The following is a 19,115-nucleotide window of genomic DNA, read 5'->3' as shown; positions in this document are numbered from 1 at the left end:
CTCCTTATCCACCACGCCTCCATTCCATTTCCGCCATGAAAAGAAACTTCCCGCCTTCGCCCTTTTGGACCTGTTTGTGGTGGGACCCGCGTCCCCATCCTCTTCCCTGTCCCTCTATCCTTGCTCTTCCTGTGCGCCGCGATCATCACGGGCATGAGCACCGCCAGCGCCACCGGATTTCGAACGAGCCTCATCCTTTGCATCTTCGTCACCAGAACCTGTGCGGGCGGAGGTGGCGGGAGACTCCTGGGACGTCGAGCCAGCTGGCGCGGCCGAAGACGCTTGAGAGGCCTTCGCTTTCTTCCTGGCGTCCCTCTCGGCATACGCAGCCGCGGCAATCTCCCGGACCTGGCAGTAGGCGCGGCGCCTCTCATCTCTCGCTGCGATCCACACCTTGCGTTGCTCAGGATCGGCGGGCATGCGCAAGCTCGGCAGCTCTGGGAGTTCGACACCCCAGCCTCTGGCAGTGTCGTTCATGAGTTCGTATTTGCGCTCTACTGTTTGTTAGCAGAAGAGAAGTAAGATAGGGGATTGAACAGCACTTACGGAGCTCGGCGTCGGCATAGTCGCTTTGAGGGTGGCGAGTCCTCGTGTTTTGGTTGTCTCAAACACTCGTCAGTAGGCGCTCACCAAGCGGCGCGACACGCTTTGAGAGGTACTCACTGGCCGGAGGGTTTCCATCAGATGCAGAAGACATCTGCATATCAAATGTAAGTCAAAGCTCGTCAAAGCTGACGTTTGGTGCTGGTACCTTCAAAGTGGCGAAGATGTTGTTTGGTGTTGGTAAAAAGTCGACCAAACACCGCAGGTGTACCATAGCCCGCCGCAATCTAAGGTACTTGCCAGTTCTCACCTGCCTGAAAACCGCAGTACCCGCGCACGAAGCTTCATCACAAGGTGTCGACAAAAAATGGCGAACTCAAGGCGACGCGGGGTGCTTGAATGCTCCCTAGACCTCTCTTTTCAAAAGCTCAAACGTCTAAGTCTTTGGGGGGCAAGGTGTTTGATCACTCCCTATGTTCACGTGTTTCATTTCCAAACTGACACTCACCACGTCTGCCTCCTCATCCTGCCCCCAAGAAATCTTCTCCAAGGTGTCCCTTTCCTCGAAAGATACTTGCAGATGACTGGAAGTTGGTCTGCAGCAGAAGAGATGGGCAATGCTTTTACATTCACCAGGCTGCCAAAAGCTGCCCAAGAAAGGGGAAATTTTGAGAAGAAGACAACGGACTGTGGATACGTTCATGGACTCTTGCCATTGGAGCGGCGTGGTCGAATCTGCCGTCTGCCCGAACGATCGAGACGCGGAGGTGAAGGTCTGCGTCTGCCGATGCGCGGGAACAACATCATCGTCCAACGGATGGTTCTTTCAATGTCCTGGCCCTCTTCTGCCCTCCAACACCGTCGAGTATTGGCACAAAAAGACGATGCGCCACACTTCCCGCATCTTTTCCGCCCAGCAGTTTTTCTTGTCCAATAAGATTTCCTCCCTGCCACCACCGCAGCGTTCTCGGCCTTGCTGTCCTGGCTCGTTGCCGCACTATGACGAATCGGTTCGGTGCCCGCTTTCGTTGATTCCTAGCGCCACTGCAAAGCAAAGGGGGCGCCGTACCAAGATGAAGCGCTGCTGTACTTGTACGTCTTGTATTCCAGCGCCATTTTCCTCGTTGTCACTTCTCGATGTCCAAAACTTGCTCCTCTCATACAGCTCGAAACCACTCCAGTATGTGCACATCGCGTCTTTGAGCGTAATTCTCGCGTCTACGGCCTGTGCCAGGTGCTGCATGTGTCAGCCGAAGAAGCGCACAATCCGAGCGCTGCGAAGATATTCTCGTGTCCTTATTCCAAGTGGCTCGAGGAGGAGGCATGATGGATTGGGGAATGCGATCGAAGTGCCGATTCTGGCGGCAGTGTTCCGGCTTCATGTGGCTTGGATCGGAGGCATGTAGACCCTGCGAAAGGTCAGTTACTGCGCTGGAGGCTCAATGACTTTGCAGAAACGTACAGCGGTCCGGACAACAGTATGCAGGAGTGCTTGCCGGATGGGTTTCCGGCTTCTGGCGCCGCCCCATTCTTCGTTCGCCGATGAATCCTGGCCGCCGCTTCGATGTAGGCACTGAGTGGTGATTTTGTTGAGCGGCTGACAGGCGCGGACTCGAATGGTGCGATGGCAGTGGAATGCAAGGCAACTGTGATGCTATTCGAAGTGGTCGATGGCGGTGCATGCGCTCAAAGCAGATTGGCCTTGCAGAGTTGAGGAACTGCAAGAAATCATGGGGTCAGGCGCCCTGGCGGTCGAAGGTCTGAGTCTTGTCCCAGGCGCAGTAGGTGATTGGGAAGGCGCAGGCGTGTCACTGCCGGCGTCCGATCTTCCAGTGTCGCTTCCGCAGCGCCGAACCCCAATGATCTCACCTCCGCAGATATATTTCCGTTCGGCGAGTGTCAAATCATTAAAAATCTGTCGTGGTGCAGTGGTTTAGCACGCTGGACGAATTACTGATAGACCAACCGTGGAGGATAACATCACCTAAGGTGGTGGCCGTTGCAGTGAACGCGGTTTCTGCACCACGGTACTGGCTTCAGCTTGATCACTGTCCAGAGACCTGAGTTCGATTCTCAGCGACGGAATCATTTTTTGCTTTTTCTTTTTCTCTCTTTAATTCGAGTCTCTCATCGTCACTCAACTCAAATCTGATTGATGGTCAAGAGGCGCGCGAGGTTTGAGATTGGTAAAAGTCGTGACGGACACATTACCTACGACAACACCAAGCTCACGGAACCTCCGCTCCGGTGCCTGCCTGCCCGGATTGTGCGCGTCTCGGCGTTTCCATGTTTGTCCCAGCTACCGTTAGCCGCGCACTAGCCCGGGAAATCTTCCTGCTCTTCCTGCTTCTTTCTTCTTCCTCTTCTTCTTCTTCCTCCACCAACAACACACAATGGCCGACGCAGCAGCTCACCCTGGCGGCGGTCCGCCACCCCCCAAACGCCCTGGCGATGGCCCGCCCAATGGCCACTACATACCGAAGGAACGGAAGAAGCAGTATGTGAAAACACTCGCCTTCGTGACGATCCGCTGACCATCTCAGGTTTTTCGACGACAAATGTCTGCGTTGCGCTGGTCCAAGGCATTATTGCCATCATTGGACAGCATGCACCATGACATGTCACATTTGCGGAACGGATGGCCACGTGGGACAGAGATGTCCACAGGCGCACCGGAGATTTTACGCGAAGAATGGTCGCGTCACCAAGCCGTCCGACAAAAGAGCAGGGAGTGCGAAGCTCGCGCAGAACGTGAGCAACGGCCTGCAAAGGACTTTTGCTGATGCAGCGGCGGGTAAGTTCTCGTCGGCTTTGGTGACGGCACCAACTGACATTGCCCCACACACCAATCTAGGTGTGCCGCCGGCTCAATTGGACCAGCGTATGCAGTTGGTCGGCCAGATCATGCCTCAGCTCTTGGACTTTGCTTTGCAACTTGTGGGCCCTGGCATGAATGGTCCGTCTGCGTACCCTGGTGCCAATTCCAACTTCGGGCGTCCCCAGCAAGGAGCCCAGGCCAACCCCGGGCTTGCTCAGCAGCCAGCCCCGACCACCCCACAGAGCAACGCTCGCGGAGGCGCCAACGTAAACCCTCGTGGAGGCGCTCCGGCCAGTGCTCGCGGAGGCGCTCCGGTCAACCCTGGCCGAGGGGGTCAATACTTTCGTGGGTTTGGAAGACGAGCCCCGGGTTACGGCGGACGGGGAGGTCACTTTTCCAGAGGACGAGGAGCACCGTTTCCCAGAGGACGAGGAGCTCCGGCATACCGTGGACGAGGGGGGTTCGACAATCGCGGAGGCTCCCACAACAACAACAACAACAACAACAACAACAACAACAACAACAACAACAACAACAACAACAACAACAACAACAACAACAACAACAACAACAACAACCAGCCCCCGGCCTGGTCCACTGCATCGGCCGCCCATATAGGTGGCGATACGGGCATGACGGGCATGCAGCCCGACATGCGGACGGAGCGGCAGAGACTCGACGATGATATGGACGAGGAGAATGTGACTGACACGATGGTGAAAGTAGAGAGCGACAGCGACGGCGAAGAGTGATGAGAAGTGGTGGTGTCTGAAAAGAGTGGACGTTGAACGAAGTGGTGTCTGAACAGAGAGAGCTCTTTCAAAAGAGTCGTCTCTGAAAGGAGTGGTGTCTGAAAAGGGAGAGCCCTTTAAAAGAGTCGTCCCTGGAAGGAGTGGCGTCTGAAAAGAGAGAGCTCCATTGAGAGAGGCGTCTCTCAGAGAAGTGGTGTCTAAACAGAGAGAGCTCTTTCAAAATAGTCGTCTCTGAAAGGAGTGGTGTCTGAAAAGGGAGAGCTCTTGGAAAGAGTCGTCCCTGGAACGAGTGGTGAGTGGTCTACTCTTGAGGAGCTTTTAAATCTGCTACAAATGAAATCTTCTTGACAGGTGAATTCTGCATTTTGCATCTCGCATTGTCTTCATGTTCGTGATTCGGTGATCCATGCATGTTTGCCACTCCATATCTGCAGACGAGTCAATTGTCCTCTGCGAGCCATGTAGGACAAGCCGTCGTCGATTCCCGCCCAAGGCACCCTCGTGCATCGTCTTCTCACATCCTTCAGCAGCTCCCGACCTGACAACCATCTGCACGCAAAGCGCGGCCATTGCGCACAGGCGAAATTGAGCTCCAAATTGTCAATCAGATCCGCCGGAAAACAGACCACCGGCCGCACATCGCCTGGGTGTTCCGGAGGTGCTAGATGCCAGTCGGCGATTGGTTAACGTGGCTGGCACGAGGAGGCCAAGGAGCGCGTTGGAGCAGTCATAGAGTGATAGAGAATTTACGAGCAAAAAGGGTTTACATCCAAGGATCAATCGAGCCCCTGAGCACCGTGATACCGGACTCTATCTACTGATCTGTTTGCGTAAAGTCACAGGGAGCAATCGTAGCTACATGCATGTATGCGGCGACCTTTGTTATCAAGACTCCGTGGATCATGGATCGCGGAAGTCAGCAGTAGAAAGAAAACCACGTGAGTTGTGCAATGTGTGATTTACTCGCCGGAATCTCCCATTCATGACAGCCCCTTCAAACGGAGTCTACTTCTTTTGTTGCATACCTCTCCTTGAATGGACTTCACTACTTTGTGTGGACCACTCCTTCAACGGACACCGCTCGCTACTTTTGAATCAGCTGACTCCTTTCAATGGAGATCACCGCTTTTGAGTAACCGAGTCCTTTCCATGGACTTCTCCACTTTTGAGTAGCCGAGTCCTTTCAATAGACACCTCCACTTTTGGAGTAGCCACGTCTTTTCAATGGTCACCTCCACTTTGGACCTTTGATCTCTGTTTTCAATTCTCACCCTTCTCCAAATATTTCTTCGCGTCCTCATCGTCCTCGCTGTCCACATCAAGTCCCTCAAATCCCTCCCAATCGAACCCCGCTCTGGCATCTTCCACCCTTTTCTCGAGATCGGCCTTCCACTCTTCCATTCTCTTGTCGACGATTTTCTTCAATTGTTCCTTCTTCTCCGCAGCGGACTTGAGCATAGCATCTTGCCATTTGTCGCGAGTCTTTTGGTATCGTTCCAGGGCTTCCGAGAGATTTCTTCGAATCGTTTCCTTGTTCTCGATGTACCACTCGACCTTTTCCGCTCGTTTGTACGCTTCGTCTTTCTCGACAAGCCGCTGCTGCTCCGCCTCCAGGTTCATGACCATGGGTGTATTTTTCTCCACCCAGTCACTGAAGTCGACCCAATGACCGTCTTCGAGGCTGTTGGAATTCTCGTCGATCTCTCCAGCACCGGTGTACGCAAATCCCCAGCCACTTTCTGTGTAGCCATCTCCGATGCAACTGAGGACAATCTCGGCAACACCTGCGTCACCTGCATCGGAAAGAAAGCAGATCGCAAACCCCTGCAGCATGCATTCGTGGTCGATTTCGCCGCTCATCCATAAATTGAAGGCGACCGATTCTGCCAGGCTCATCACACAGCTTGACCTGACATGATCCAGGTGCTGATCGATCCGAGAGGTAGGATTTCCCACGTATCCGAAATACTGTATCGGTCTACCGAGTGGGGTGTCCTGGTTCGTGATTTCCGCCATATTTTCGAGTACGTTTTTGACGAAATCTTGAACACTTGCTTCATCCCCTGGCTCTGGCTCCTTCAATTTCGCCTCCGTAGCCAGAAATGTTCGCCCCTTGTCCCGGTAGCTCGAGCCCCTCCATCTGGCTACATTTGTCTGCTGAAGGACCTCGGATTCTTTGTCGATCTCGTTGATCCCCAAAGGCCTGACTCCCATCATGCGAGCAATTTTGGTCAGGTCTGCCGGCGTAGGTGCATCTCCGTTCTGATCGACAAGGGCGAGGACGTAAATACCTGGTCGTCCAAGGTTGTTTGGACCCGGGTCACAACTACTCTTGTAAAACCTCGTAATCTCCCCAACTTCACTGTCGGGCGAGTTTGCGGCTTTGGCGATGTTTCCGCCAACAATCTCGCGGAGGATTTGGCCGGGAATGGACGCCAGGACTACCGACGACGACGAGATAAACTGGAAGCTGTCGGCTCCCTCCAGGGCTGCCCTCTTTTCGTGCTCGTGTTCCCAAACTTCTAGGGAGCACAAGTAAAAACTGTCAGCAAGAGCGGTAGCCCACTTATTACCTCGGCTCGGGTCTTCGAAGTTATGCAGCGCGGTTGGCCGTTGGCTGCAGGCCGGGGCCGATTCCAGCGTCGAAGTCGCTGCCTCGCCCTCTTCTGGCTCTTCAACCTCCCCAGTGTCTGGCGCCGAGCCGCAGTTGCTGGTTCTGTCAAAGAATGAGTGATCGCATCGGAAAAGTTGGCGAATGCTCACGTTGGCGTTGGGGCTGGCCAGGCCCAGGCGTATCTGGAAGTCTGTCAGGAGAGGAAACACGATCGCTTCTCGAAGGAACACTCACTGGCCGAAGGTTTTTCACCTTCAGACGATGACTCCGGAGGCATCTGTGCTAATGTCAGTGCAATTGACGAAAATTGGCGTGGTGCAGCAATACCGTAAAGATGATGTTTGGTGTTTGGAGTTGGGCGGTGGGTGGCGCAGAAACACCACCAACTTCACGCACCTTCCACCGTTTCCACCTCCACCTCCACCTCCGCTCGAACCTACCTGCCTGACCGTGCACCCAGCGCTTCCCTCTGTGTTCTATCCTCTCCCCATCAACATTAATTATTCGCATCTCCGCCATCGTCGCATCGTCGCATCCAGTCCTCGCAGACACTTGCGTCGGTCTTCACTCATCACGTCTTAGGTACACACAATCCTGGAGCGGCTTACTTTGCCTACAATCTTCTCGAATTCAAAGTTGCTGACCACTTCGTCAGGATGCTTGATCTCGGAGCCACTCGCCAAATCGCAGAACCTCTCCCTGTCGCAGACCAATCCAGCCCCTGAGCTGCCCGCTGTATCATGATACTCCACAGCAGCATCAAGCTCAAAGTCGGAGGACCCGAAAGCCTCGCACTTCCCTCGTCCGCAGCTCATGCAGCAGCTCCAACCGCGGCGGCCAGCGACTTCGCCCCAAGCGACACTGCGCACAATCATTTCGAAACCCGCATCGAAGACACCGGCACAACCACAAAGCGGAGGCTGCAACAAATGTCGTTTCCAAGATTTCGCACGAAATTCGCTTTGCAAAAAGCTGGTGTTCGGACCATAAAGTCAAGATGTGCGCATGCAGGGAGCATTCGAGCATCCCGACAACGCCTTGGAGTTGAACTTCCTTTCGCGTCGCCGATTCTATCTGTCACAGGTCCTGTCAACATGCACGCCTTCCCCCTGCACACAATTGCGCTTTCACCAAGCCTTTCTTCCCTTTGGGACAGCAGATCCTCTATTCATCCATTCCCAAACCGCCGGATTCAGACGCGGCGTGGAAAGATCATGACAAAGTCCCAACAAACCCTAGGGCCTCTGCACAGATCTCCACATCCAGCATGTACTTACTCATCGAGGCGGCAAGTCGGATTCGAGATACGAATCATCTGCACCATTCGACTCGATCTGCCTCATCATTTCTTCGTCGTCCTCCAAATTGTACTCCAAATTCTCAAAGCTAAACCGCCGTGGGGTATCCTCGCTTGAAGCAGCAAAGCTCAAGTCCATATCCGACGCTGTGGTGAACGCCTCCGACGCCTTCTCGGGGCTACCAGTCGTGCTCGCACCCGCCGCTTCTTCCTCCTGAATGGCGTCAGCAATCTCACACCGGTGGAATTGGAGGAGTTTACTTACTCGAGCTCGCCGCCGCTCTCTCTTTTCGTCGTCCTTCTTGTGGTGCAGCCTCTTGGCTTCCCTCTTCTCTAACCTGAGTCGCTTCTTCTCAAGGGCATAACTCTCAGGCTCCGCCGCTGCACTCTCCGGGCGATTCGGTGCGTTTCCATACTCTTTTTTGGCAGACGTAAAGCCTTGGGATGTCATGGATTCCCTTTTTGCATTTTCATGCTGCGCCGGCCGAAATCGAATTTCTCCAAATTTTCTTTGCGGTTGGAGGTGCAAGAAAGGAGTCGCTTCCTCTCCCTCCTTGCTCTCTTTGTCCCGCCCGACGACAGACTCAGGAAGATACCCCAAAAGGCTTTCCGTCTTCTCGATGCTGAATTGCCTCTTCAAGCCGACCCTCTGATCCATGTTTTCCAGCTCGACCTTTTCCCTTTCCGCGATCCCGTGATGAACCAACAAGGCCAAGACCTTTGTTTTGGCCGCGAGGTCCGCCTCCTTCTTCAGTCCCGCCGCCTGGCGCTCCGACAAAAAGTCCAAAAACGCCGGGCCTTGCTTGAGCACTTCATGCAGCTTCTTCAGCTGTACTAAACGGGCGTGGTCCTGGCACATGTCTGCAAACTCGATGGCGCACTCGAAATTTTTGATTAGCTCATCAGGCGTCTGGCGTTGGGTGTGCACGCGGCGATTCCGCAGGTCTCTGACCATCGTCATGACGTTTCGCGCGTCCGGGACGGAATAGCCCTTCTTGAGCGCGTGTTGCGGAACCCGCCCTAGCGCGACCACTTCGTAAATCTTCGTCAGCCATATTGGCAGCTCAAACGACTCGGAGTACTCGACTTGTCGAGTCTTGAGCCAATTAGGAAACCACTTCTTCATAAAGTCGTAGCAAATGTCGGACAGGATTCGCATGGCGCGGTCGAAGATGAAGTTGGACGCCTGCAAAGGGTAATACTTGCTGGCATCCCAGTGGTCCGACAGCTGCCAGCCGTTGTGCGGCGTGCATTCGAGGAGCTGTTTGACTTCGGGGAGTGACCACAGCTTGCGCGAGATGGCCGAGATGAGCGCGTCAACCTTTTCGCTCGACAGCCGCTCTTCATAGAACTCCCGAGCGCTGTGGTGGGGCCTGACATCTTGTGGTAGGCCCCCATTCTCGTCGTCAAGATTGACTGGATATTCTGAAAGAATTTGGATAGTTTTGCTGTTGAAAGCTTCGAAAAAGGTTCTGAGATTGTTGCGAGCCAGGTGACGGATCAGGTCTCTCAGCCGGGGTGCAGGCATTGATTCATCTTCTGGGACCTTGTGCTCGGCTTTCAGACGGGATATCCACCAATCCAATGACTCGTCATCTCTAAAACGGGAGTCGGAGCGGTTTGCTTGGAGAATTGGGTTGTAGGCGCGGTATATCAATTCCAACTGTGACTTGGTGACGGGACGCGAAGTCAAGGGGTATGGGGTCTTGTCGATACCCGCCGACTTGAAATATTTGACAACCGGGACAGGGCGTGGAATGCCGACGCGGGACATGGTTGGGCGCAGTGGAGTTGAAGAAGGACAGCAACGATTTTGGCAGCGCCACAGCGCCGTCAATGTGCTTGCTTCCGGACTTTTGCCGCAGGCCCTGCAGGGTCGTCACCAGGGCAACGTCACAATGGGGATGTAAACATCAAGTCATGGTCACAGTAGGTGAGGAAAGAAATTTAATCCAGGCCTAGCTTCAAGTCGTCGCACCACCTTCAGACGTAAGCGCTTGAATGCTCCCTGTGACTACCTATCAAGAAAAAAATTCTCTCTATATTGAATGTATTAAGCGCTTGAGAACTCCACATCTCTACGTATTTTAACTTGGTGATAGAGATTCCCGGATTAGCAATTTCTTTCGTCACCCACTGTGTGGTGTTGATAATTTTGACATTCCTACATGATACTAAAACAGCCTGGTGCCAATGCTCCCGTCCATTGTGTCCTGCGCAAAGTCCAGGTCCTCATCGTTTGGCTTTTCTTTTGTAGCGTCGACGCCAGGGCCTTTTTGCTCGTCGGGTTCCAACAATGAATCATCCTCCTCCATCACGTAGTAGGCTTGCAGCTTTTTGACTGGCGCCGTCTCGACCTTGTCCTCCTTCGACTCGTCCTTTTCTATCCCTGACTCTTTCGGCATCGTCTCGACCTTATCCTCCTTCGACTCGTCCTTTTCTATCCCTGACTCTTTCGACTCGTCCTTTTCTACCTCTGACTCCCTCGGCTTCGTCTCTAGAGTGCTCTTCGACTCGTCCTTCTTCGAAGCCTCTTCCAGGCCTGTCACCACCTTGGGCTGGCTCCAGTGTGTCTCGACTGGCAAATACTTCTCGGGCTTTGAGCCAGAGTTGCGAATCTCCAACGCCCGCTCTCGTATGTCAACACTAAAATCGTTTTTGCTCTGAATCCGTATCTTATAGATGTCGTCTTGAAACTTGACCCTTTTCTCACGAAAGTCTTGCAGCAGCACGATGAGAAACCTTTCAAAAACACCCATTTCGACCTCCTGCCTCCGAAGATTGGTGTGGCGCTCTTTGAGAAAGTTGATGAGTTGCGGGCCCTCTTTCAATTCATCCAGCAATCCCTGCAATTGGTCGACTCGACGCTCGTCTCCAAGCAATTTTGCAAACTCGACGGCCGACATCATCCTCTCTGCGAGCTCTTTCCATGTGCTGCGGCCTCCTCGGCCCACCTTCTTGTGCTGAACCATGTTCCGCATGTCCCGAACCTGTATGGAAAGTTCCTGAAAGTCGCTGAGGCTGCCTTGAACATGTTTTATCTGGAGATCTCCCGTGCTCAACTGCTCGCGCAAGAGTTCGAGCCAGCTGACGAGCGGTTTGTCTTGGGGGCTCTCAATCTCCTCTCTGATGAGATAGACTGGCATGTGTTGATTGAAAAAGTCGTAGATGCAGTCGGTGAGGATTTCCAGGGCTTGCGTAAAGATGTAATACTCGGCACGCCGCGGGTAGGCCTCGTCCGACGTCCAGTGTTCCTTTTGCATCCAAAACTTTTCTGGTCTGGTAATGACAAACTTCTTGACCGTCTCGTGGTTGTACAGCCAGTTTTGCATTTCGGCCAACTTTTGCTCCACCTGCTCTTCGCCCAGAGTCTCGTTCCACCACTCTCGAAGATGGGGGTCCTTTTTGACCACCGAAGGCGCGGCTGCTTTTTCGTCCGGTGTTCGAAACGTCTGCAGCTCTTTTATTTTGACGCGACCAGAGGAGATGGCTTGCTGGAGCGAGCGCAACCCTTCGCGGGCAAGGTACGCGACACGTCTAGCTTGCACTGCAATGGGAACATATTTGAGTATGGCGTTTTCTCTCGCCCTCTCGGTTGCTTCCACCATTGCAGGAATCGTTTTCTCGGGGGGCTTGTCTCTAATGATTGACCCGTAGTACTCATAATAAGCGTCGAGTTCTTTCTCGGGGAATGTCAATTGCCGGATTCCTTCTCTCCGTTTGACTTCTTCCTTGTATTGAAGGGATTGAAGGTCATAATCTCCCAGGACAACGCGACCGGAGGAAATGGCTTGCTTGGGCGAGTACAATCGTTCCTTTGACAAGAACCAGACGTTCTTGGCTTGGGTAAAGTCGGGGATTGTTTTGAACAAGGGTTCGTTGTGAGCAGATTCGACTTTTCGGATCTCAGAGAGAATCCCGAGTGAATCTGGCGCTCTTTTGACTTTGGACCTGATGATGGACCCGTAGTGCTGATAATATGCATTGAGCAATTCTTCGGAGAGCATCCAAGGGCCCAGGTTTTGCTCTCGCAAAGGCGCAAGCAAAGGGTCGCGTGCCCTTTTCCTGACCCTCCCGAACGAGGGAGCAAAACTGCGCCCAAGCATGGTGCAATGGATGACTTGGTGTTGTGGCGACGTGGTTTTTCGATCAAGTGCTGTGCCACATTGAGCGCCTCGCTCCAATGCGGGGTCACCGGGGCAACAACGATCTACAAAAGTGACAACAGCAGCGCTTCCGACGCCTGAATCAAGACATCCACCGACCCTCCTCTAACCTCGACACTCTCCGATCCGCCTCCAACAACCACTGGCAAGCCCTCGCTCTGCGCCGTCCACTGCTTACCAGCCCAGCTGATTTCCTCTGCTTGCGCCCCTCCGTCCGGCCCTGTCAGCTTTTCCACCCTCACCCGCTGCGCATCCAAACCCGTCAACGTCACCGTGACGTTTGGCCGAGGCGTCATGAAGGACCGCCGCCACAATTGGAGGTCGACGAGAGCCACCTTGGACAAGACGCCCGAGTTGTATGCGCCGTACCCGACCACGTCCTGATCTCCAGACCCGAATTCCGCCACCTGCAAATCCTTTTCCCGCCCAATCAACTCTGCGACAAACACGTTTCCATAAAAGCTACCCAGTGTCTGCGCCGGCCGCAAGCGTCCTCCGATCGTGGCCTCAATCGGCTGCCATGGCGAAAAGGCAAAGCGGGTTCCCAGCTGCATGTTGACCCGTTTCGCACCCTGCGTCGTCAGGATATTTCAAAAGTGGAGACGGAGAACACACCAGAGTCATTGTGTACAGAATCCAGTCAATGGTCCACAGCGCGGTGCCCAAGCTGGCGGCCAAGTCGTAGTCGGGAATGCCAGAGTTGTTTCCCAAACTCGCCGCCGCCTCGCCAATCACAAAGGGAATGTCGGGATGCGCCCTCTTCATGTACTGGATCCGGTCTTTGAACCGCCGGTCTGACTGCGTTACCGTCTCGCGATGGTTCATCAACGTCCCTTGCAAGCTCCGCCCGGATCGCGACTGGTAGTAGTGTTCCGAGACCGTCTTTGTCTTCTCCTTTGCCAACCCGGCGTTGAAAGCAGTTTCCCTGACACGTCAGCTCATCCCATCGACAGACCGTCCTACTCACTCGCTCCACGGATCCGCCGCGAAATTCGACAGCGCAAGCGCCTGAAACTGCGGCCCGCTCAGCGACAGGTTCCCCGCAATCGCCGCCGTCCACTCGTTATACTCCTGCACATAGTCTTTCGGTCCATACGAGTCGGGGCGGTCGTTGACGCCCTCGGCCGGGCCCGTGGCGTTGTACAAGTCGGGCTCGTTGCCAAACTCGAACGAGTTGAAGGCGTCGCCCATGGCCGCGAGGCTGTCTCTGCAAAAGAGCACCGCGTTGGACAGGTTGGCGCGCGCGAGCGGGATTTGAAAGTCCCACTTGACGTTGGGGAGCACCCGCAGCCCGTCCAGCCACGCTTTGCCAATGGTAAAGGGCGCGTGCAGGCGGCGCTCGCTGCGCTCGTTGTTGGCGAGTTCGGGCTGCACCGTCGTAATCGCTTCGGCTTGATTGGGGTCGTAGTAAAAGTTGTCGCTGCCTCTGTTACCTCTGTTCTCGGTCAAGCAATCTTCCTTACGTCGTCGTTCCTCCTAGACGAATGTACGTCGTCGCGCCGGTGATGTTGAAAAAGGTCGAAAACATGTTGACGGAGAAGCGATTCGGCGCAGAAGAACTCCCCGTGTAGTTTGTGAAATCGCGCCCTTCAATGGCCAGCCCGAGGTATGATCTATCCAAGATTTCGGACGCATTGTTGGGCACGCTCCGTGGGATTTCAATGGTGGCACCACGCGATTTCGCGAGCAAAAGGGGAACCGCAAGCTCAAGAGCCTTCATTTTGAACACGGTAGAAGCAGCATCTCATTCAACGTACTTTTCCGACTATTTACATCCATTGCCAGCGTATCGGGCACAAAATATCAAGTCTAGATATAAGGACTGCTAAGCTTTGTAGTCCAAAAACAAGGTTGCAAGTAGATGGAGATGCGCTCCCGCAGGCCGTTGTTTGGGACTTCCGGCGCTACCGGCTTGGCCTTGTCATTGGTCTTGGGAAAGATGCCCCGCCTCACAAAGCATTATCAAAGGCCGCCGCACTCTCTTCCGTCGAGCCTGCTTTGCTGCGTCGTCTCGTCGTGACGGCATTGACTCGGCAGTTTGCTGGTCTCGGGACCGGGACGGGTGGAGAGCCAAACCCTATCTTGAACGCAAAACCCGACCGCTGCTTGTCCGTCTCGGCCTTGCTGTCATGCTTGGAGAAACAGTCGTCTGTTAGGTCGCCTTGAAAGATCTACCCAAAATGCCAGGTCTCCGCCCAATCGTCGCGCTATGTCAAGTCCCAAGGGAATCCAGGCATCTGGTTGAAATACTCGACGGGCGCCCCGCCTTCATCGAGATTTGCGGCATCGTACGGCCACAGCAGCGAGTTGAAGTGGTTGAGCTGCGTCTGCGGGCTGGCCTCCGTCTGGATGACGCGTAAACACCGCGATGCCGTCGAATTCATCTGCGCCATGTCTTCCAACACCGCAACAGCCTTTTGCACCTGTTGGCCCCAGTCGTCGGCGTGTTCTGAGTCGGGCTCGTTGCGCAGCGCAATCAGCGGCACGAGGACCGCCTGGAACAGGAAGAAAATGCCGTACCAGCACGCCATGGCACTCTTGCGCTGCTCGTTCCAAAACTCGGAGATGAGGTCGATTGTTTCTCGTGCGGCATGGTGGCAGCGTTTGATGGCCGCCGTGATGGCCGGATCGTTGTATGCGTCGTCGGATTCGTGGTCGCTCCGGCGTCGACTCTGCACGATGCGCCGCACCAGAAACGGCCGGTAAATGATGATGCGAAAGTTGCGGTAGCGCCAGCGCAGGATGGCGTGGGCGAGGCGGAACTTGGGCGCTTGCAGGGCGTCTTCTCGAAAGTACGGCGGCAGACTTGCGAGCCATTGGCCGATCCACTCGTCGTCCATTTTGATCGTCGTGTCCGGATTCGGCCAGATGCCAGTCATGAGGACCGTGTAAATGTTTTGGATTGCAAAGTCAAAGGTGGCCTGGTGGTGGATGTTGGTGTAGACCGTAGTTTCGGGGGCTTCTGCGGGAAAGGTGTTGGTCGCTTTGGTGAGGTCCTATCTGGTCAGATCGAGCATGAGGAGAGACGGGCGTACTCACAGAATCTCTAAAGTTCCGCGGAAGACCAATGTTGACGCCGTTTGGGAGTTCGATGGGCCGCGAAAAGGTAATGGACGCTCCAATGTCAAAAATAATCAAACACCACCACACCCTTCTCCGCATTTCGACCTGCCACGGCTTGACTGACCATTCTGGATATTCGCGGTGGAGGCCGATGCCGACGGCCATTCGTTTGGCGAGGCCCAGATAATTGTATCCAGAATTGGGCTTGTTGGCTTTCTGGACATAGTTTGCCATGAGCGCCAGGATTTGGACGAGAAGCATGTTTCCCGTTTCGAGAATGTCGATTGTGAGTCTGCTTTTGGCAAATTCGAAAAGAGTTACATGCGTCCCAAGCGGCGCATTGCCTGAGCTGCAGGCTCCGAGTGCAGAAACCACGTAGAGCAAGACGTGCCACAGGCTGTCGGAGGGGCGCGGAACCACTTCCATGTACTCTGCGCGAAAGGTTGGCTCGTGGATGATTGGATATGAAGGATGATACAAGGCAAAGTAGTCGTCGAGATATTGGTCGAGTTGTGAGGGTAGCGGCATCTGCAGTGTCGGCGGAGCTGGAGAGGCTCTGCTGTCTCCATTTGATGGATGGGCCAGCTGGCTCAACTCGGTCAGGTGGAGAAAGTTGGTCCCGGATGCGATGCCTAAGTAATTAGCTGTGGAGCAACAGGAGGAGAAGATTGCCCACCCAAATAGCCCTCGTTCTCCTCTGGTAGATTGGCCATGCCATCTGCCCGCCGCAAGCTCTTTCTCGACAAAAGTCGCTCATCCCATTCCAAATTTCCAGATGACGAAGCGGGAGTTTGTTCGAGAGACACAGGAATGGTGCGGCGGCGGACGGGCTCGTTGGAGCACTGCGCCGATTGCTCGCGATCCAGCGGGGAGGACAGAGGCGAAGGCCCATCTTGAACGACCGTGTCGCGTCGAACCGCTTCAGGCTCGACGCTTCCATTTGCACTCCCCGACGCAGACGCGTACTGCTGGACCAGAGCCCTCGCCTCTGCAAGCTGATTCTCGACCTCGGTCAGATATCTACTGGTCAGCACGCGCACGGCACGACAATCGGCAAGCTCACTTGCGGGTCAACGGAGTCCTCTGTCTCTTTTCATACGAGCACGTCTGCCCGCTGCGACGACATGGGGTGCAAATGGGGAGCTCCCGCGAACACTGCAAAGATTAGAAATCACGTGTGCGAGAGCAAGCTGGCGCGGACCTTGATCTTCTTTCCATAACACCTTCCACAAGACTGCCTGGCGAGAGGAGGCTGTTGCATGAAAAACAAAAGACATGTGAGGGTTCCGCGGTCGGGAGCATGAGGTGAAGTTGGACGGTGATGGTGGTGATGAAAAAGTGTGGGGAACAAACGCGGCGCGACGGCAGCATCATCCATGACACAGCAGCTTCGGGCCTTTTCCCCGGATCTCTCGACTCATGTCAACAACACAAACTACCTACGCCTCCTCCCTGTACACAGTCCCCGTCTTGTCCTCGACGTCGACTACAAGTGAATCCCCTCTTTCCAGCCTCGTTCGAATATCCTCCATCATGCGAATGTCAGACTCGCCCTGGTTGCCGCCAAAAATGTCGTCCATCTCCTCAATCCGCCGCCCCTTTGTTTCGGGCACGAAAAACCAAACCCAAACGATCAATATCACGCAAAACACTTCAACATTAGCTCGAGTCTGGATCGCATTGGAAGCGCCAGCTTACCAAGGAAAAAGTAAAACGTGCCAAACTTGATGGACCTCAGCATGCGCGGAGTGATGAGCGCCACGATAAACTAATAATTAGCATCATCTCGACCATCTGGTGTGGTACTCACATTTGACAACCAATTGGTCGAAATGGCGACGCCAACAGCCTTGGAGCGCACTCCAGGCGGGAACATCTCCGACGGCATGATCCAATTCACGCATCCTTTTCCCGTCAGCTTGGCACTATTCTCGGGACGGCACCTACCAATGCTAAAGGCAAAGTTGGAAATGTACACCCAGACGAAGACGGCAGTTGCCCATCCCGCCGCGCGATTGCTTTCCCACTTGTGTTGATACACGGCGTACATGGTTCCAACAATGAGCTGGGCGACGCTCATGCCGACTCCTCCGACAAGCAGGACTGCGCGACGGCCCCATCGGTCGAGGTACATGATGGCAGGGATCGTGGAGAAGAAGTTGATTACTCCGACAACCCCCGTTGCAAGGAGGCTCACGGAGTTGCCGGAAAGGCCAATGTCTTTGAAAATCGTGGGTGCATAGCTGCAAAAGTCAGTACAGCACGTGTTGGCGCTGGCGACATACTAGATGATGGCATCTACAAATTAGCCAGAGCTCTTTCCTCGGCGATGATACTTACTAATGCCGGTGAATTGCTGAATGATTTGGAGCAGACACGCGATGATTAAGCGCCTGTTCAAATGGCGAACGACAAACAGCTCGACGTACTGCTTGACCGCCAGCTGGACCGGTGAGGTGACTCCCGGAAAGCGTACCGCGAGGTTTTCCTTGTCAAACGTGGCCGCGACCTTGATCTCCATCAACTCGGCAGCTACTCGATGGTCCTCTGGGCCAACGCGGCGCAGCCTGCACAACGTCTCGAACGCTTCGTCGTTGCGGCCTGTCAAGTCAGCACATGGTCGCAGACAGGGATCTTGACTCGCCTTGGTTCACAAGCCAACGTGGAGAATATGGCAGGAAGAATATGGCAACCACCATGACAAGAGAAGGCAGGCATTGGAGAGCAAGCGGCAGTCTCCAAGCAACGGCATGCTGTCCGTCACCGGTCCCTCCAATGTACTGGGTGCCATAGTCGAGCCAAAAAGCGACCATGATTCCAATGGTGATGGCAAGCTGTTGCAGGGCGACGAGACTTCCTCGAATGTTTGGCGGAGCAAGCTCTCCGAGGTACAATGGCACGCCCATGGACAGCATTCCGATGGAGATACCCGCGATGAATCTGCCAACAAAGATTTCCGCCGTCGTCTGGGCGGCGGCTTGAATGATGGATCCCACGAGAAAGACAATGTTGGCAAAGAGGAGCGACCACCGGCGGGAAAACTTATCCGCAGTCGGACCATTGATGAATGCGCCCACCATGGCGCCCAGGGTGAGGACAGAGACCATCCAGCCTTGAAGAGTTGGGTCGTTGGCCAGGTCCGGGAATTTCTTGCCCTGCAGAGGTCAGCGTCTTCTTTAATGCGACCCACTTCGACTTACAAAGTTGTTCATCACCAACACTCCTGAGATGACGCCTTGGTCATATCTGTTGTCGTCAGAGGGAGAACCAAGCAGAGGTATTTCCTACCCAAAGAGAAGCCCGCCGATACTGGCAAAACAGGCCATGCCCAAGACATATTTCTGGGCCAGGAGACCTTTGTATCCTGCAATGTGTTAGTACTCCTCGTCCTCCATTGCACGTCTTTTACGAACCTGCTGGACCGTACGAAATGTCATTGTCACCCGTGACGACGGTAGATGCTGAAACCATGATTGCTGAGCGTTGTCGACCGAATATCGAAAGTCGCCGTGACACGCTTTATAGACACCCGGCCTTGATTCCAGTCGAAATCCGCGGCGACTCGTGCACACGATCAAGAACCAGCCGCGCAGGGATATGCTCCGCAGTCGGCATTCTTGATTGGCTCATCCCAGCCACAAGCCGCCAGGGTTGGTCCATTTGCACGTTTCCGAGTTGCGGGGTTGAACGTCGAAATCTGGGGTAGAGAATGCTTCTACCATCACCTTTTTCCAACACAAGGTTCGGATGCTTCCACCGGAAATCTGACGTCCGTTGTTGACAGCTTTGCGGACTCCTCAGTCCGAGGGCTGTCACGCGGTCTTGAGTCTCTCTGGCATAGCCCCTGAACGACACGTATTCG

At 54.5% G+C, this 19,115-nt stretch overlaps 8 protein-coding genes across 8 annotated transcripts; 2 read left to right on the top strand and 6 right to left on the bottom strand.

Annotated features, from left to right (window-relative positions):
- Positions 1 to 114: 114 nt before the first annotated feature.
- BKA78DRAFT_300110 (uncharacterized protein) lies at positions 115 to 703 on the bottom strand (the record flags this gene model as incomplete). The annotated part of the gene is made up of 3 exons (XM_066887150.1): positions 115 to 497; positions 547 to 603; positions 664 to 703. 3 exons carry the CDS (start codon positions 701 to 703, stop codon positions 115 to 117), a joined length of 480 nt encoding a protein of 159 aa, XP_066739355.1.
- Positions 704 to 2,936: 2,233 nt separating this feature from the next.
- Positions 2,937 to 4,113, top strand: BKA78DRAFT_357262 (uncharacterized protein; the record flags this gene model as incomplete). Its single annotated transcript, XM_066892190.1, has 3 exons — positions 2,937 to 3,040; positions 3,087 to 3,337; positions 3,398 to 4,113. The coding sequence occupies 3 exons, from the start codon at positions 2,937 to 2,939 to the stop codon at positions 4,111 to 4,113; spliced, it is 1,071 nt and encodes a 356-aa protein (XP_066739354.1).
- Positions 4,114 to 5,646: 1,533 nt separating this feature from the next.
- BKA78DRAFT_327188 (uncharacterized protein) lies at positions 5,647 to 6,706 on the top strand. Its single transcript, XM_066889494.1, has one exon. The coding sequence runs from the start codon at positions 6,028 to 6,030 to the stop codon at positions 6,637 to 6,639; it is 612 nt and encodes a 203-aa protein (XP_066739353.1). The 5' UTR covers positions 5,647 to 6,027; the 3' UTR covers positions 6,640 to 6,706.
- A 1,097-nt stretch (positions 6,707 to 7,803) lies between these two features.
- Positions 7,804 to 9,944, bottom strand: BKA78DRAFT_55520 (uncharacterized protein). Its single transcript, XM_066893365.1, has 2 exons — positions 8,290 to 9,944; positions 7,804 to 8,238 (listed from the first exon to the last, which is right to left on the bottom strand). Exons 1-2 carry the CDS (start codon positions 9,796 to 9,798, stop codon positions 8,005 to 8,007), a joined length of 1,743 nt encoding a protein of 580 aa, XP_066739352.1. The 5' UTR covers positions 9,799 to 9,944; the 3' UTR covers positions 7,804 to 8,004.
- Positions 9,945 to 10,198: 254 nt separating this feature from the next.
- BKA78DRAFT_327186 (uncharacterized protein) lies at positions 10,199 to 10,483 on the bottom strand (the record flags this gene model as incomplete). The annotated part of the gene is made up of 1 exon (XM_066889493.1): positions 10,199 to 10,483. A coding segment is annotated over one exon (285 nt), but the record flags the coding sequence as incomplete, so codon positions are not given.
- A 1,751-nt stretch (positions 10,484 to 12,234) lies between these two features.
- On the bottom strand, positions 12,235 to 13,910 carry BKA78DRAFT_357258 (uncharacterized protein; the record flags this gene model as incomplete). The annotated part of the gene is made up of 4 exons (XM_066892189.1): positions 12,235 to 12,762; positions 12,806 to 13,115; positions 13,158 to 13,625; positions 13,681 to 13,910. The coding sequence occupies 4 exons, from the start codon at positions 13,908 to 13,910 to the stop codon at positions 12,235 to 12,237; spliced, it is 1,536 nt and encodes a 511-aa protein (XP_066739350.1).
- Positions 13,911 to 13,913: 3 nt separating this feature from the next.
- BKA78DRAFT_274456 (fungal-specific transcription factor domain-containing protein) lies at positions 13,914 to 16,534 on the bottom strand. The gene is made up of 5 exons (XM_066885552.1): positions 16,455 to 16,534; positions 16,317 to 16,408; positions 15,930 to 16,273; positions 15,230 to 15,885; positions 13,914 to 15,186 (listed from the first exon to the last, which is right to left on the bottom strand). The coding sequence occupies exons 1-5, from the start codon at positions 16,512 to 16,514 to the stop codon at positions 14,398 to 14,400; spliced, it is 1,941 nt and encodes a 646-aa protein (XP_066739349.1). The 5' UTR covers positions 16,515 to 16,534; the 3' UTR covers positions 13,914 to 14,397.
- Positions 16,535 to 16,553: 19 nt separating this feature from the next.
- On the bottom strand, positions 16,554 to 18,724 carry BKA78DRAFT_339096 (sugar transporter; the record flags this gene model as incomplete). Its single annotated transcript, XM_066890277.1, has 10 exons — positions 16,554 to 16,728; positions 16,802 to 16,904; positions 16,952 to 17,021; positions 17,064 to 17,158; positions 17,201 to 17,496; positions 17,590 to 17,854; positions 17,898 to 18,408; positions 18,454 to 18,499; positions 18,542 to 18,617; positions 18,667 to 18,724. 10 exons carry the CDS (start codon positions 18,722 to 18,724, stop codon positions 16,689 to 16,691), a joined length of 1,560 nt encoding a protein of 519 aa, XP_066739348.1. The 3' UTR covers positions 16,554 to 16,688.
- Positions 18,725 to 19,115: the final 391 nt, after the last annotated feature.

This window comes from Phyllosticta capitalensis (assembly GCF_038381095.1).
Source record: "Phyllosticta capitalensis strain CBS 128856 chromosome Unknown BKA78scaffold_12, whole genome shotgun sequence".
Classification (NCBI taxonomy): Eukaryota; Fungi; Ascomycota; class Dothideomycetes; order Botryosphaeriales; family Phyllostictaceae; genus Phyllosticta; species Phyllosticta capitalensis.
The sequence above is the reverse complement of the archived record's forward strand: the minus strand, read 5'-3'. Positions and strand labels throughout refer to the sequence as shown.